Below are 16,232 nucleotides of genomic sequence, written 5' to 3'. Positions count from 1 at the left end.
GTCCCCATGGATCCCGTGACCAAGAAAACATTGTGTCACCACTGAAACAGGCCTGGATCCCATTTTGAGTCTGATTTAGCGGGTAAATAGACGTGAAGTGGAAAACGTCTTCAAATTGTGTGTGTGCATTTCACAGTGATCTTAGAGCGATCTTAGAGTAAAATTTTACTCTTTCTATAACAACTGTGCAATTTCAGCCGATAGGACACAAGTGAGAGTCACAATAAAAAAAAAATAAAATAAAATAGGTGTTAATGATTGCAAAATCAATATCATGGGGAGACGGTAATCAAAAGCCAGACACTATCTAATAATTTTCCATCTGGCTATGTTAGTAAACCTCTTTAATGAAATGTCACCCCAGTGGTTCAAACATGGACAGCTAGACACTAAAACCCGATAATGAGCAATTCAATTCAATTTATAAAGTTTGTTTTATTCACGTAGCTGTAATATGGGAAAGAAAAAGTCAAAAGACTTCATGCAGATCTGTTGTATTGCCTAAAAACTAAATACAGTCTGATTATATTATTTTCAAATCACTGGCTAATAAAATTTTAAATCATGTCTGTGTTGTTCCTTGTATATCCATGTAGTTGTTTAATTTATTTGTTAATCTAAATGTGTATATTTTATATCAATTTAATTTCATTGTCATGGGTATCAGGAGTTTATTCATTTGTAATTATTAATATAATGTGTAGTGTGTGTGAATGGATGGACATAACAAGGTCTCACCTTTGGGTGTGTCTCCTGTGCTGGAGGACGACACAGTGCGACTGCGGTCCGCAGCAGGGTCGTTAGGCAGCGGCCCTGCCCCGATGTCTGCTGTCCCAACTGGTATGGGGTTTCCTGGCTCGGGATCCAGGGGCAAGTCAGGGAAGCGGGGCGCCGTGCCCCGGTGGCGCTCATTTGAGCCGTTGGTCAGCCCCGGTTCACCCAGCTCACCATTATACATCTCATAACCGGAGCTGAGAGAGTTGTCCCTGTCCGTGTAGCTGAGTTCAGACTCCACCAGGGGGCACAGGAGTGGGCCGGGGGTGGGCGAGGGGGTTGGGGGCATCCGGGGGTTCAATTTCAATCCCTCAGAGCCCGACAGGACGTGGCCGTTGGTTTTGGCTGAGTTGTTGTTGTTGTTGTGGAGCTTAATGGGGGAGGTGTTGTCCGTCAGCGGGTCTGCGGTCGTATCATCATCCTCATCCTCTTCCTCGTCCTCGTCGTCACCCTCCTCCTCATCCTCCTCCTCATCCTCCTCGCCCTCTTGCTCCTTCGACTCGTCTTCCTCTTCCTCCACCGCCTCTTCTTCCACTTTGCTCCCACTCTTTGGCTCCTTTATGTCATTCTCTCTTTCAGTCTCTTTCTCCTCCTCCTCTTCTCCATCCTCCTCCTCCTCCTCCTCCTCCTCCTTCTCTTCTGCTTCCTCTTCCTCATTGTCATCCTGTACATCTTTCACTCCTTCCTCCTCCTCTTCCTCCTCCTCTTCCTCCGCCTCTGCTTGTGTTGCATCTCCACTGCCTTCCTCAGAGGTGGGGGGAATGGGTGGGTCTTTCTCGGCGACGGGTGTGGGCTCATCTTCTTCCACTTCCTCATCAAGGTCGTCTCCAGTGATACCGGGTGCCTCACTTTGCTCCTGGGGAGGCGCGGCACCTGGCAGAGGTGGAGAAGGCCGAGAAAAAGAGTTACGAGAGGGAGTGGGTATGGAGGAGATAAAAAATTTTCTCTAAGATGAAGGAGGCAAAGTGGGAAACAGCGTGAGAGACAGCAAGGGAAAGAAAGTGAGAATGAAAGAGACGGAGGGGTGAAGGTGTGAGGGAGAGAAGGAGAGAGATGGTGGTTGTTTGTGAATCAGCCTGGCCCCCCTACGCAGTGGGACTAGAGTGGGTGGACCAGTTGGAGCCAATCCACCTCCCATTCATTCACAGACTGCCTGACAGTGCTCTATCGGCACACACACACACACACACACACACACACACACACACACACACACACACACACATGCTGCTGGGCTGTCAGAAACACCACTCTGCTTTGGAAAATTGCCTTTCTAGTTGCTGACAACCTGGATACAGTAAACAGTACAGTCTAACCTAAATATGTTACCCAGTTTTCCCTCACTGTGCATTTGACTTGAATGATGTGGTGCAACCCACTTGCTTTAGGGATATCGTCAGGTTAAGCCAATATTTTCTTCCTCTTGAATTAAACTGAATGCATGAAAAAGGACTGTACTCCACACTGAGTACAACATAAATTAATTAATGTGTTGCCATCAAGAAATCTGAATGAACTGAAAGCAGCCAACAGGAAACCTGCAATGAATTCAACAGAAGAATAAACTCAAATTCCTACTTGCAGCCAACAGAAAAAAATAAGCTGACAAGACATATTTTCACAATTAAATTTTTATGAAAATACAGAGACTCCTTGAAACTCCTCCTTGAAACTCCTCCTTGAAACTCGTTGCTTATTCTGCCTAGACAGGCAGATAATCTTGTTCACCTGCTCTCATTGTACAGTTTATTTTTGCACTGTTCCAATAAATCATTTCACGTTGCATAAATTAGGTTATTCCAGTCTCTGTATTTTGATTATATTTTCAGCCAGTTTGGAAGCCCTTTTCCTCCACTGATTTGTGATCTTGATAGAAGTTTTTTTTTTTTTTTTTTGCCTTGTGCAGCTTTAAATTTGAGCATTTTCCAGCCCCAAACATACAGAAAGGCAAGCATTCAGTGTTTCCCCTAGAATTCCCTGCTGGGTAGAGTGGAGACAGTCTCTATTGAAACCTGTAGTGATGATAAAACACATTCATGCATGCATGTTTGCATCAAGATGTTGCATTAGGTTAAGGTCTTCTCACAGACAACCAGAGAGGTACTGATAAATTATATAATAGCTGTTTAGGTGAAACATCTGCATCAGATCCATCTTACAAGCGATGAAAACACTGACAGTCTAACATCTAATTTTTAATAAATTGATACATTTGTTTTAGTCAGCCCTAGTCAGAGCTGCAGTGCCATGACAGCAAATCCAACTATCAGATGCCGGTGAAAAAAGCTTGGCATTGTATGAACTTACATGTGTGATTGGTCAGTCTAGTAGGCCTCTCCCTTTCTCCCCCCTCTTCCTCCTCATCCTCCCCATCCTCCTCATCCTCGTCTTCCTCATCACTCTCTCCCAGGGCCATTGTGGGGCCCGGTGGGGGCGCTGGCGACACAGGGCCCGGGTTGTGTTTGCGTCCTCCCTCCTCGTACTCCTCGCCCTCCTCATTGGCTCTCTCCTCCCGCCTCTCAGCTTCTCTCTCCAGGGCCTCGATCTCCAGCATCCGCCTCTCCAGGAGCTCCGCCTGCCGCTTCTGCTTCTTCTTCAGCTTCTTTTTCTTGTTCTTGGAGATCTTCCCCACCTGGGTAAAAAAAAAAAAGAAAAAGAAAAAAAAAACAGGGTGGAGAAAGAAGACACAAAAGAGGAAAATAAAACAGCATGAATAGGGGATAAGTGGCAAATGAAAAGGTTTTACTCATTTTGAAAAGAGGATTTTGTATATATAATGTGCACCTAGGCATCTATTGTATGTTGATCATTAATTTTACACTTACTACAGTATGTTATTGTAATTCTAATATCCTGTGCGTATCTCTGAGAAGAACTTTTAATTATGCTGTGTGTAATATGGTATTAAATCCATACATCTATTAGTTAACATTCATACTCATTCATAAGCCCAGCCAAAGATCTGTACTAGCTTATGTACTGCAGAAAATGTGACACTTTCATAGGATGTCTGATCGGTGCAGCTGAAAAAAACTATTAATATTAAGTCATGTGAAGCATTTCATATCAATATTGTGGATTACTCATCAGCACCTGCCCCTAGTTGTCATGGAAACTGCACTGCAAACAGCTGTACCTTTTTGATGCTTTTGTGTGTGTACATGTGTGCATGCATGTGCATGTGTGTGTTTGTGTGAGTGTGTGTGTGTGTGTGTGTGTGTGTGTGTGCATTCCTCTGATTTCATACTCACATCTGCTGTACTCACCGGTTTGAGCTGGGGGGCTGTGCTGACTGACAGACAGAAAGAAAAACAAGAATCCGAGGTCACAAAGTTTGCCGAGTTCAAAAGTTCAACATCAATCCCACTCATAACTGGGTTCACACTACGTTCAGTACTATGTTCAGTACAGCATTATGTATAGGACCCCATTAAAGACTTCATACATAAAGAATCTGTGGGTGAAACAGGAAAATTGCAAACGACTGAAGAAAAGCTCCCTCACACGGCTTTATTCCCTCGCCCCAGATCCATGATAATAATGGTTTAGTCTTCTCATGCCTTTGAATGTAATTCCCATATAGTTCAGTATAGCTTTGCCTGAAATCATCTGACACCAGTCAAACCTGGGATGCTAAACCTCAAAAGAAGGGAAGGATAGCTAGGCACTCTGACTTGCAGATAAAATGGGCACCTTTCCTCTACATGATATTCTGAACCATCTGCATTATTTACAGAAATATAAAAATGTCTCAAATGGTGATATATTCTCAGTCATAAACGAACATACCTGCACATAATAGTATTGTTTGTCATCTTTAAGCAGAATCATACCATAACACACGACTCTGCTGACAAAACTGATGAGAACAAGCATGTTTTTGAAACCGTTTTAAAACCTCTGACAAACATTGGAAACATGAAGCATTTTAAGGAATATTGTTTAAAAGATGTAGAGTTTTGTTTGACATCGCAGCTAACATTTTGTTCAACAGAATGAATATAACCTTGATTATTTAACATGATTTTGCATGCATGAGTTATATAGTGATGCATATTAATATTGAAAATAACCCAATCATGATATTGATTTTAGCCGTATAATCAAGCCCTACTGCACATTGCAACTCATATTTGCACATCAAATACAGCTGATCAATCATATTTGCCATGCAACACTGAACTGGATGACTGACTGATTTTAGTGTTATGCCGCACAGGTTTACCAAAACATCAACATCACATTGTAATTGTGTATATAAAATGTATTTTTAAATAAACTCAGTTACCACACAATATGAACAAAATATGGTGGTGTTTTTGTGCTGAAGCACATCTCAAGTCTGTCCTAATCGTCTAACCAAATGAAATGAGCATAAATAGAGGTCATTATGTCATAAAGCAGTTATAAAATGTTTATATTAATGTCAATAAAGCATAAACTTGAAACTTGATTTAATTTTAAGACAGATTCTGTCATCCTCTAGTGCACCACTGAACCTTCCTGTTTTCATAGCTAATGGTAATGTGTCTGACCTTAATTGTGCAGAAATGTAAGCACTGTAATTGGTTACCCTAAGGCTTAAAGGGGCTTCATTGGCTGATGCAAGAAATTGACAGCTCAAGGAGGGTTCAGCAAGAGGACGGGGTTCATGAGGAGTTTGTCAAGTCTCATTGTTAGGAATATGATTTTTTCAACAGAAGAGCTTGACGACAGTAGATGAAAGAAAAATAAATCTCTCTCATCTCTTGCACTGGAAGACAAGCAGCCAAAGAGACTTTTGTGCTTTTGCTCCCTAGATCTTCTTTCTTTACAATGCAATTCTAACTTACAAATGATCATTCAAGTGAGAAAAAAATATCTATATTTACATAGAATTAAACTGGGTGAGTCACGTCTTCCTGTCTGATTCGCAGTCAACTGAGTAAGCGGGTCAGAGTGTGTGTGTGTGTGTGTGTGTGTGTGTGTGCACTTGTTTTCATGACAAATGAGGACAATTTTATGATAACACACCTTCAGTATGAGGACTCTTGGAAAAATGAGGACTTTTTTGAGGTCCTCATTTTTCTGAGCTTACTACAGTGCTCTAGAGGTTCCTACAATGCCCCTAAACAAAAAATCTCACATGTCCTGAATTATCACAATTTCATGACATGAAGTGTGTGAGTGTGTTTATGGTTTCTGCTCATCTCCGGTTACGCCAACTAGTGGTCAGTTGCGGTACTTTCACACACTTTTCACACACTTGGTCATGTGACTCAGCCGGTCCTCATATGTCTCATTTTGTTCAAACACACACACACTGCGATATTTAAGCTAGTTTTAGCAATACTGCAATAATTTACACATAATCCATTGTTATTAAAGTCAAATAAAAACACCCCAAATTATCACTGCTTATTTAAATCACCAGCCTACTAATCTAGAGAACTAATTCGTCTGTTATTTACTACATTTTTTTTTTAATTAGTCGGAAAAGCTAATTAGCTAATGCGAGCTAATTAGCTAATGCTAAGGCTAGCTTGTTAGCTAGAAGGGATTTAATCACATGTAAATGACTCGTGCCGCATGGAAGAGCCTCCTGAGTAAAGGGAACGGGAAGAAGAGCACGGTAATTAATCACTCTTTACTGCATTTTCAGCCAGAAAGACAGTTATTCTCTAAGTTGTTGTTAAAGTTAACTTCTTGAACGCAGATTTTACATGAGCAGAAGATATTTTTCTCCTTTTCTATTCTGTTTGCAGTGATCGTTAGCTTTATAAGCTAGTTGGCTTAATAAGCTAATGAGACACTGCATTAGTGACAGCATGAGTAAGATAAATTATGACTAAAGACAAAATAATACCATTTTGCATATCCTTTTTGATTCAAATCAAGTATTGGACTTTTTTTTTTTTGTCTCAATGACTTTTTATCATCATCCCATGTAGATGTTTGCTAGTTGAGAAGTGAAGAGGATGTGAAGGAGAGAAAGGCTTAGCCCTGAGGCTGAGGCTGTTCAGTTTATTTTTTCCAGATGTGACAAGCCTTGTTTGAAGATCAAATGGATCAGTGACTATAAAGGTATGCTATATATCATTCATCATCATCATCGTATTTATCATTGGAATTTCTAAATATGCGACAGTTGAGTTAATAGGGAACAGTTCAAGTTTAAAAGCCAAACCGCTAGTCATAGTTTGGAACATGTAGGCTAACTTAATTGTTCAGTTCAGGGACCATTTAAATAGCAATGCGTCTGCATCTGGCGCATATATTTTGCTATAAACCCACCAATGCTTTAGTTATGGATTTTGCCCTGTCTAAGTCTACAAGCAGAGGGTGTTTAAATGCGCCGGGAGGTCTTTCCTACTTGGTGTGGTGGTTTTAGACCAATTTTACATGGGGGGCACCGCACGTTTCGATGGTAATGGCAAGAATAGCACGCATGCTGATATCTTTATTAAAGGGAATTGATGATCAATCGCCCTCATGCAACAATCATAACACGAATTTGGACTGTATTACTTGATACTGATTTGTTAACTTTGTTGTTATTAGTTGATATAAATACATGAACATTTCCCTCCTTGACTGTACGCTCCCCCTCCACATCTCCGTGAGTCATTACTTTAGAAATAAGACTGTATACACAATATTTAGGTAATGTCAAGATAATGCACAATGACGGTTGAAGTAAGTAAGACCATTAATTGATTAAAAAGATAGGATCTATTTTATAAAATATAGTATTTCTAAGAAGCTGTTGGTGTATTTTGCTGCAGACACCAAGTGGAGAGATCCCAGCTCAACCTTCAGCAGAGCCAGAAGGGAGCCAGAGATCCACTTCATCCTTCCAACAGGTTATTGTTTCTATTTAAATTAAGTAGATTCGTCCGTTGAGTCCAATGCATGAATTAAATGCTTTTTCACTCTATGAAAACAAACATTTAGTTGAAAATGTTTGCAGTGTCAGTGTCAGTGTTAGGAAACATGACTTGTTTCTGAATACCACTGCAGAAAGAAATGAGCTCTACCATTTGCTAGACCTCACTAATCCTCAAAACATGACATTGATATTAATTCTCACAAAATTCGACTTTTTTCTCCTTTTGCGCATGTTTTTGACCATTTAACCTACTGCTTGTCAGTTCATATCATTTAATTCTTAGAGAGGTAGATCGGCTGACATTACTGTGAGGGTCAGGAGCTTTCTTTGACAACAACAAGACAACTTAGAAGTCAGAAACACTGACTCTTTAGCTGTTGAGTCGTCATGTCCTCATATTGTTTTAGCAAGACCTGAGTGTGTGTCAGGTGACGTCCCCGTGTGGTACGTCCCAGCGTGTGTAGAGTGTGTGTTACATTGTCCTGAGTGTGTGCCAGGTGACGTCCCCGTATGGTACGTCCCAGCCTGTGTAGAGTGTGTGTTACATTGTCCTCACATTGTCTTAGCTTGGGTAAGACCTGAGTGTGTGTCAGGTAACGTCCCCGTATGGTACGTCCCAGCGTGTGTAGAGTGTGTGTTACATTGTCCTCATATTGTTTTAGCTTGGGTAAGACCTGAGTGTGTGTCAGGTGACGTCCCCGTATGGTTCGTCCCAGCGTGTGTAGCGTGTGTGTTACATTGTCCTCATATTGTTGGGAGCAGATAGTGTACAGTTTTAGCAACTTCTTTAGAGTCTTGCATCATAAGCCCAGATCCTCATGTGAATTAGTCTTTACTAACACGTGTTCCTTACATTCAAAGTCAATGCAGCCCTTGACCTGAGAAATGAGGCTCACCCCAAAGTTGATTTTGACAGACAGGGCGAAGGAATTTATTTTCACTGAAATAACTATGATCACTAATTCATTAACTAGATAGGATCCATATGATAATACTGAGTATTTCTAACAGGCTGTTGGTGTATTTTGTTGCAGACACCAAGTGGAGAGATCCCAGCTCAACCTTCAGCACAGCCAGAAGGGAGCCAGAGATCCACTTCATCCTTCCAACAGGTTATTGTTTCTATTTAAATTAAGTAGATTCGTCCGTTGAGTCCAATGCATGAATTAAATGCTTTTTCACTCTATGAACACAAACATTTAGTTGAAAATGTTTGCAGTGTCAGTGTCAGTGTTCGCAAACATGACTTGTTTCTGAATACCACTGCAGAAAGAAATGAGCTCTACCATTTGCTAGACCTCGCTAATCCTCAAAACATGACATTGATATTAATTCTCACAAAATTCGACTTTTTTCCCCTTTTGCGAATGTTTTTGCCCATTTAACCTACTGCTTAGGGGTGTACTACGAAGCAGGTTTAGCGGGTTAGCGAGGTATGTTGAGTCTAAAGCCAGGCTTTCCTGTATCACGAAGGTGGCTCTCTTTTAACCCGGTTAGATCACCATGGTAACTTATGCTTAACTCATAACCTGGTCCCGACCAAGTTATGAGTTAAGTTTAACCCCGCATGGCTATAAAAGCGGCGCTGTCTCACCCAGGTGAAATCATGAAAAGTAATTTTTGTCCGGTGTTTGGTGGCACATATGCACAATGCAGGTATACTATTAGTGGTGCACAGACTTCACGTTTGTTAGAAATAGTCCGTTGTATCACAGACTTTGTTATAGGAGGCTACTTTTTTTTAAAGGAAACCCCTTATATTATAACGGTGACTGTCACGGCATGATGATTGGACGGGAGCAGCCCGTGGTGATTCAGACGCACTCCATACGCCACTTATTCCTATTTAGAAAAAAAGATCTAACAAAAAAGGAGCCAACAAACGTCAACTGAAATGGCTCCATAATTCAAGTTAAACTTCAAATGTAACGAACAATTATCTGAAACTACTGACAAGTGGCTCTAAGCAGCGTAAATAGTGGTCAAAATTGTCATGTAACCATGGTAACCACCGCCTGCTCCGTCCGACACTGCTAGACTCACCCACACACACCTTCAGTCACCTGACTTAGCCTCAGGCTTTACCTCCAATTCCGAGGCAACACTCTCATAAGGCTACTGAAGTTACCTTTTTCTAAACTAAAATTCATAATACTGAATGAATATTGCAGCAGTTATTTAAAATGGCTATAACAGTGACAGAATCCACAAGCTTTGTGCTTCCTTTGAAATTAATCGCCAGCTCTCCTCTCTCGTCTTGTTTGCGGCCACAGTGTTGCTCTTAGCATTAATTTTATTTTTGAAATTTTCATAGCTTTCCATGAGGACAAGCTGCTCCTCTTGCGTGAAATATGCTGCCCGTAAACGGTCCATTTTTCACGGAAGTAGAATCATATGACGCCAAAATGCCCCCTTTTCTGTGAATGCGCACAGAGCACAAAGCTGACAGCCGGACTTAACAAACCTTGATGAGAACCAACGACGTGATACCACTTAACTTTGACTGGAGCTTTAGGTTTTGTTGAGCCTGATAGTGAACACAAAGCCTGGCTATGTTGAGCCTCCTTCGTAGTACAGCCCTCTTGTCAGTTCACATCATTTAATTCTTAGAGAGGTAGATCCGTTGACATTACTGTGAGGGTCAGGAGCTTTCTTTGACAACAACAAGACAACTTAGAAGTCAGAAACACTGACTCTTTAGCTGTTGAGTCGTCATGTCCTCATACAGTTTTACCAATTTCTTTTGAGTCTTGCATCATAAGCCCAGATCCTCATGTGAATTAGTCTTTACTAACACGTGTTCCTTACATTCAAAGTCAATGCAGCCCTTGACCTGAGAAATGAGGCTCACCCCAAAGTTGATTTTGACAGACAGGGCGAAGGAATTTATTTTCACTGAAATAACAATGATCATTAATTGATTAACTAGATAGGATCCATATGATAATACTGAGTATTTCTAACAGGCTGTTGGTGTATTTTGTTGCAGACACCAAGTGGAGAGATCCCAGCTCAACCTTCAGCACAGCCAGAAGGGAGCCAGAGATCCATTTCATCCTTCCAACAGGTTATTGTTTCTATTTAAATTAAGTAGATTCGTCCGTTGAGTCCAATGCATGAATTAAATGCTTTTTCACTCTATGAACACAAACATTTAGTTGAAAATGTTTGCAGTGTCAGTGTCAGTGTTAGGAAACATGACTTGTTTCTGAATACCACTGCAGAAAGAAATGAGCTCTACCATTTGCAAGACCTCGCTAATCCTCAAAACATGACATTGATATTAATTCTCACAAAATTCGACTTTTTTCCCCTTTTGCGAATGTTTTTGCCCATTTAACCTACTGCTTGTCAGTTCACATCATTTAATTCTTAGAGAGGTAGATCGGCTGACATTACTGTGAGGGTCAGGAGCTTTCTTTGACAACAACAAGACAACTTAGAAGTCAGAAACACTGACTCTTTAGCTGTTGAGTCGTCATGTCCTCATATTGTTTTAGCAAGACCTGAGTGTGTGTCAGGTGACGTCCCTGTATGGTACGTCCCAGCGTGTGTAGAGTGTGTGTTACATTGTCCTCATATTGTCTTAGCTTGGGTAAGACCTGAGTGTGTGTCAGGTGACGTCCCCGTATGGTACGTCCCAGCGTGTGTAGAGTGTGTTACATTGTCCTCATATTGTTTTAGCTTGGGTAAGACCTGAGTGTGTGTCAGGTGACGTCCCCGTATGTTACGTCCCAGCGTGTCTAGAGTGTGTGTTACATTGTCCTCATATTGTTTTAGCTTGGGTAAGACCTGAGTGTGTGTCAGGTGACGTCCCCGTATGGTACGTCCCAGCGTGTCTAGAGAGTGTGTTACAGTGTCCTCATATTGTTTTAGCTTGGGTAAGACCTGAGTGTGTGTCAGGTGACGTCCCCGTATGGTACGTCCCAGCGTGTCTAGACTGTGTGTTACAGTGTCCTCATATTGTTTTAGCTTGGGTAAGACCTGAGTGTTGACTTGACAGACAGGGCGAAGGAATTTATTTTCACTGAAATAACTATGATAACTAATTCATTAACTAGATAGAAATACTCAGTATTATCATATGGATTCTAACAGGTTGTTGGTGTATTTTGTTGCAGACACCAAGTGGAGAGATCCCAGCTCAACCTTCAGCACAGCCAGAAGGGAGCCAGAGATCCACTTCATCCTTCCAACAGGTTATTGTTTCTATTTAAATTAAGTAGATTTGTCCGTTGAGTCCAATGCATGAATTAAATGCTTTTTCACTCTATGAAAACAAACATTTAGTTGAAAATGTATGCAGTGTCAGTGTCAGTGTTAGGAAACATGACTTGTTTCTGAATACCACTGCAGAAAGAAATGAGCTCTACCATTTGCTAGACCTCGCTAATCCTCAAAACATGACAGTGATATTAATTCTCGCAAAAAATCGACTTTTTTCTCCTTTTGCGCATGTTTTTGACCATTTAACCTACTGCTTGTCAGTTCATATCATTTAATTCTTAGAGAGATAGATCGGCTGACATTACTGTGAGGGTCAGGAGCTTTCTTTGACAACAACAAGACAACTTAGAAGTCAGAAACACTGACTCTTTAGCTGTTGAGTCGTCATGTCCTCATATTGTTTTAGCAAGACCTGAGTGTGTGTCAGGTGACGTCCCCGTATGGTACGTCCCAGCGTGTGTAGAGTGTGTGTTACATTGTCCTGAGTGTGTGTCAGGTGACGTCCCCGTATGGTTCGTCCCAGCGTGTGTAGCGTGTGTGTTACATTGTCCTCATATTGTTGGGAGCAGATAGTGTACAATTTTAGCAACTTCTTTAGAGTCTTGCATCATAAGCCCAGATCCTCATGTGAATTAGTCTTTACTAACACGTGTTCCTTACATTCAAAGTCAATGCAGCCCTTGACCTGAGAAATGAGGCTCACCCCAAAGTTGATTTTGACAGACAGGGCGAAGGAATTTATTTTCACTGAAATAACTATGATCACTAATTCATTAACTAGATGGGATCCATATGATAATACTGAGTATTTCTAACAGGCTGTTGGTGTATTTTGTTGCAGACACCAAGTGGAGAGATCCCAGCTCAACCTTCAGCACAGCCAGAAGGGAGCCAGAGATCCACTTCATCCTTCCAACAGGTTATTGTTTCTATTTAAATTAAGTAGATTCGTCCGTTGAGTCCAATGCATGAATTAAATGCTTTTTCACTCTATGAACACAAACATTTAGTTGAAAATGTTTGCAGTGTCAGTGTCAGTGTTCGCAAACATGACTTGTTTCTGAATACCACTGCAGAAAGAAATGAGCTCTACCATTTGCTAGACCTCGCTAATCCTCAAAACATGACATTGATATTAATTCTCACAAAATTCGACTTTTTTCCCCTTTTGCGAATGTTTTTGCCCATTTAACCTACTGCTTAGGGGTGTACTACGAAGCAGGTTCAGTGGGTTAGCGAGGTATGTTGAGTCTAAAGCCAGGCTTTCCTGTATCACGAAGGTGGCTCTCTTTTAACCCGGTTAGATCACCATGGTAACTTATGCTTAACTCATAACCTGGTCCCGACCAAGTTATGAGTTAAGTTTAACCCCGCATGGCTATAAAAGCGGCGCTATCTCACCCAGGTGAAATCACGAAAAGTAATTTTTGTCCGGTGTTTGGTGGCACATATGCACAATGCAGGTATACTATTAGTGGTGCACAGACTTCACGTTTGTTAGAAATAGTCCGTTGTATCACAGACTTTGTTATAGGAGGCTACTTTTTTTTAAAGGAAACCCCTTATATTATAACGGTGACTGTCACGGCATGATGATTGGACGGGAGCAGCCCGTGGTGATTCAGACGCACTCCATACGCCACTTATTCCTATTTAGAAAAAAAGATCTAACAAAAAAGGAGCCAACAAACGTCAACTGAAATGGCTCCATAATTCAAGTTAAACTTCAAATGTAACGAACAATTATCTGAAACTACTGACAAGTGGCTCTAAGCAGCGTAAATAGTGGTCAAAATTGTCATGTAACCATGGTAACCACCGCCTGCTCCGTCCGACACTGCTAGACTCACCCACACACACCTTCAGTCACCTGACTTAGCCTCAGGCTTTACCTCCAATTCCGAGGCAACACTCTCATAAGGCTACTGAAGTTACCTTTTTCTAAACTAAAATTCATAATACTGAATGAATATTGCAGCAGTTATTTAAAATGGCTATAACAGTGACAGAATCCACAGGCTTTGTGCTTCCTTTGAAATTAATCGCCAGCTCTCCTCTCTCGTCTTGTTTGCGGCCACAGTGTTGCTCTTAGCATTAATTTTATTTTTGAAATTTTCATAGCTTTCCATGAGGACAAGCTGCTCCTCTTGCGTGAACTATGCAGCCCGTGAACGGTCCATTTTTAACGGAAGTAGAATCATATGATGCCAAAATGCCCCCTTTTCTGTGAATGCGCACAGAGCACAAAGCTGACAGTCGGACTTAACAAACCTTGATGAGAACCAACGACGTGATACCACTTAACTTTGACTGGAGCTTTAGGTTTTGTTGAGCCTGATAGTGAACACAAAGCCTGGCTATGTTGAGCCTCCTTCGTAGTACAGCCCTCTTGTCAGTTCACATCATTTAATTCTTAGAGAGGTAGATCCGTTGACATTACTGTGAGGGTCAGGAGCTTTCTTTGACAACAACAAGACAACTTAGAAGTCAGAAACACTGACTCTTTAGCTGTTGAGTCGTCATGTCCTCACAGTTTTAGCAACTTCTTTAGAGTCTTGCATCATAAGCCCAGATCCTCATGTGAATTAGTCTTTACTAACACGTGTTCCTTACATTCAAAGTCAATGCAGCCCTTGACCTGAGAAATGAGGCTCACCCCAAAGTTGATTTTGACAGACAGGGCGAAGGAATTTATTTTCACTGAAATAACAATGATCATTAATTGATTAACTAGATAGAATCCATATGATACTACTGAGTATTTCTAACAGGCTGTTGGTGTATTTTGTTGCAGACACCAAGTGGAGAGATCCCAGCTCAACCTTCAGCACAGCCAGAAGGGAGCCAGAGATCCACTTCATCCTTCCAACAGGTTATTGTTTCTATTTAAATTAAGTAGATTCGTCCGTTGAGTCCAATGCATGAATTAAATGCTTTTTCACTCTATGAACACAAACGTTTAGTTGAAAATGTTTGCAGTGTCAGTGTCAGTGTTCGCAAACATGACTTGTTTCTGAATACCACTGCAGAAAGAAATGAGCTCTACCATTTGCTAGACCTCGCTAACCCTCAAAACATGACATTGATATTAATTCTCACAAAATTCGACTTTTTTCCCCTTTTGCGAATGTTTTTGCCCATTTAACCTACTGCTTAGGGGTGTACTACGAAGCAGGTTTAGCGGGTTAGCGAGGTATGTTGAGTCTAAAGCCAGGCTTTCCTGTATCACGAAGGTGGCTCTCTTTTAACCCGGTTAGATCACCATGGTAACTTATGCTTAACTCATAACCTGGTCCCGACCAAGTTATGAGTTAAGTTTAACCCCGCATGGCTATAAAAGCGGCGCTGTCTCACCCAGGTGAAATCATGAAAAGTAATTTTTGTCCGGTGTTTGGTGGCACATATGCACAATGCAGGTATACTATTAGTGGTGCACAGACTTCACGTTTGTTAGAAATAGTCCGTTGTATCACAGACTTTGTTATAGGAGGCTACTTTTTTTTAAAGGAAACCCCTTATATTATAACGGTGACTGTCACGGCATGATGATTGGACGGGAGCAGCCCGTGGTGATTCAGACGCACTCCATACGCCACTTATTCCTATTTAGAAAAAAAGATCTAACAAAAAAGGAGCCAACAAACGTCAACTGAAATGGCTCCATAATTCAAGTTAAACTTCAAATGTAACGAACAATTATCTGAAACTACTGACAAGTGGCTCTAAGCAGCGTAAATAGTGGTCAAAATTGTCATGTGACCATGGTAACCACCGCCTGCTCCGTCCGACACTGCTAGACTCACCCACACACACCTTCAGTCACCTGACTTAACCTCAGGCTTTACCTCCAATTCCGAGGCAACACTCTCATAAGGCTACTGAAGTTACCTTTTTCTAAACTAAAATTCATAATACTGAATGAATATTGCAGCAGTTATTTAAAATGGCTATAACAGTGACAGAATCCACAAGCTTTGTGCTTCCTTTGAAATTAATCGCCAGCTCTCCTCTCTCGTCTTGTTTGCGGCCACAGTGTTGCTCTTAGCATTAATTTTATTTTTGAAATTTTCATAGCTTTCCATGAGGGCAAGCTGCTCCTCTTGCGTGAAATATGCTGCCCGTAAACGGTCCATTTTTCACGGAAGTAGAATCATATGACGCCAAAATGCCCCCTTTTCTGTGAATGCGCACAGAGCACAAAGCTGACAGCCGGACTTAACAAACCTTGATGAGAACCAACGACGTGATACCACTTAACTTTGACTGGAGCTTTAGGTTTTGTTGAGCCTGATAGTGAACACAAAGCCTGGCTATGTTGAGCCTCCTTCGTAGTACAGCCCTCTTGTCAGTTCACATCATTTAA

At 41.3% G+C, this 16,232-nt stretch overlaps 1 protein-coding gene and 1 long non-coding RNA gene across 4 annotated transcripts in view; one reads left to right on the top strand and one right to left on the bottom strand.

The window, feature by feature from the left end:
• Nucleotides 1-16,232, bottom strand: part of srpk2 (SRSF protein kinase 2) — a 100,929-nt gene that overhangs the window by 9,160 nt on the left and 75,537 nt on the right. For 2 of the 3 annotated variants that reach the window (XM_030054512.1, XM_030054511.1), the window contains exons 9-11: nt 4,041-4,066; nt 3,082-3,406; nt 739-1,647 (exon numbers count right to left, since the gene is read on the bottom strand). In XM_030054512.1, coding sequence (XP_029910372.1) covers nt 739-1,647; nt 3,082-3,406; nt 4,041-4,066 — 1,260 coding nt within the window. Of the gene's footprint in view, nt 1-738; nt 1,648-3,081; nt 3,407-4,025; nt 4,067-16,232 lie in introns of all 3 variants that reach the window. The other variant, XM_030054513.1, reaches the window with a different exon arrangement.
• LOC115361181 (uncharacterized) lies at nt 7,557-10,689 on the top strand. The gene is made up of 3 exons (XR_003928394.1): nt 7,557-7,616; nt 8,677-8,754; nt 10,632-10,689. It is a non-coding gene; the product is annotated as an uncharacterized LOC115361181 (long non-coding RNA).

This window comes from Myripristis murdjan, chromosome 6 (assembly GCF_902150065.1).
Source record: "Myripristis murdjan chromosome 6, fMyrMur1.1, whole genome shotgun sequence".
In the NCBI taxonomy this organism is placed as follows: domain Eukaryota; kingdom Metazoa; phylum Chordata; class Actinopteri; order Holocentriformes; family Holocentridae; genus Myripristis; species Myripristis murdjan.
The sequence above is the reverse complement of the archived record's forward strand: the minus strand, read 5'-3'. Positions and strand labels throughout refer to the sequence as shown.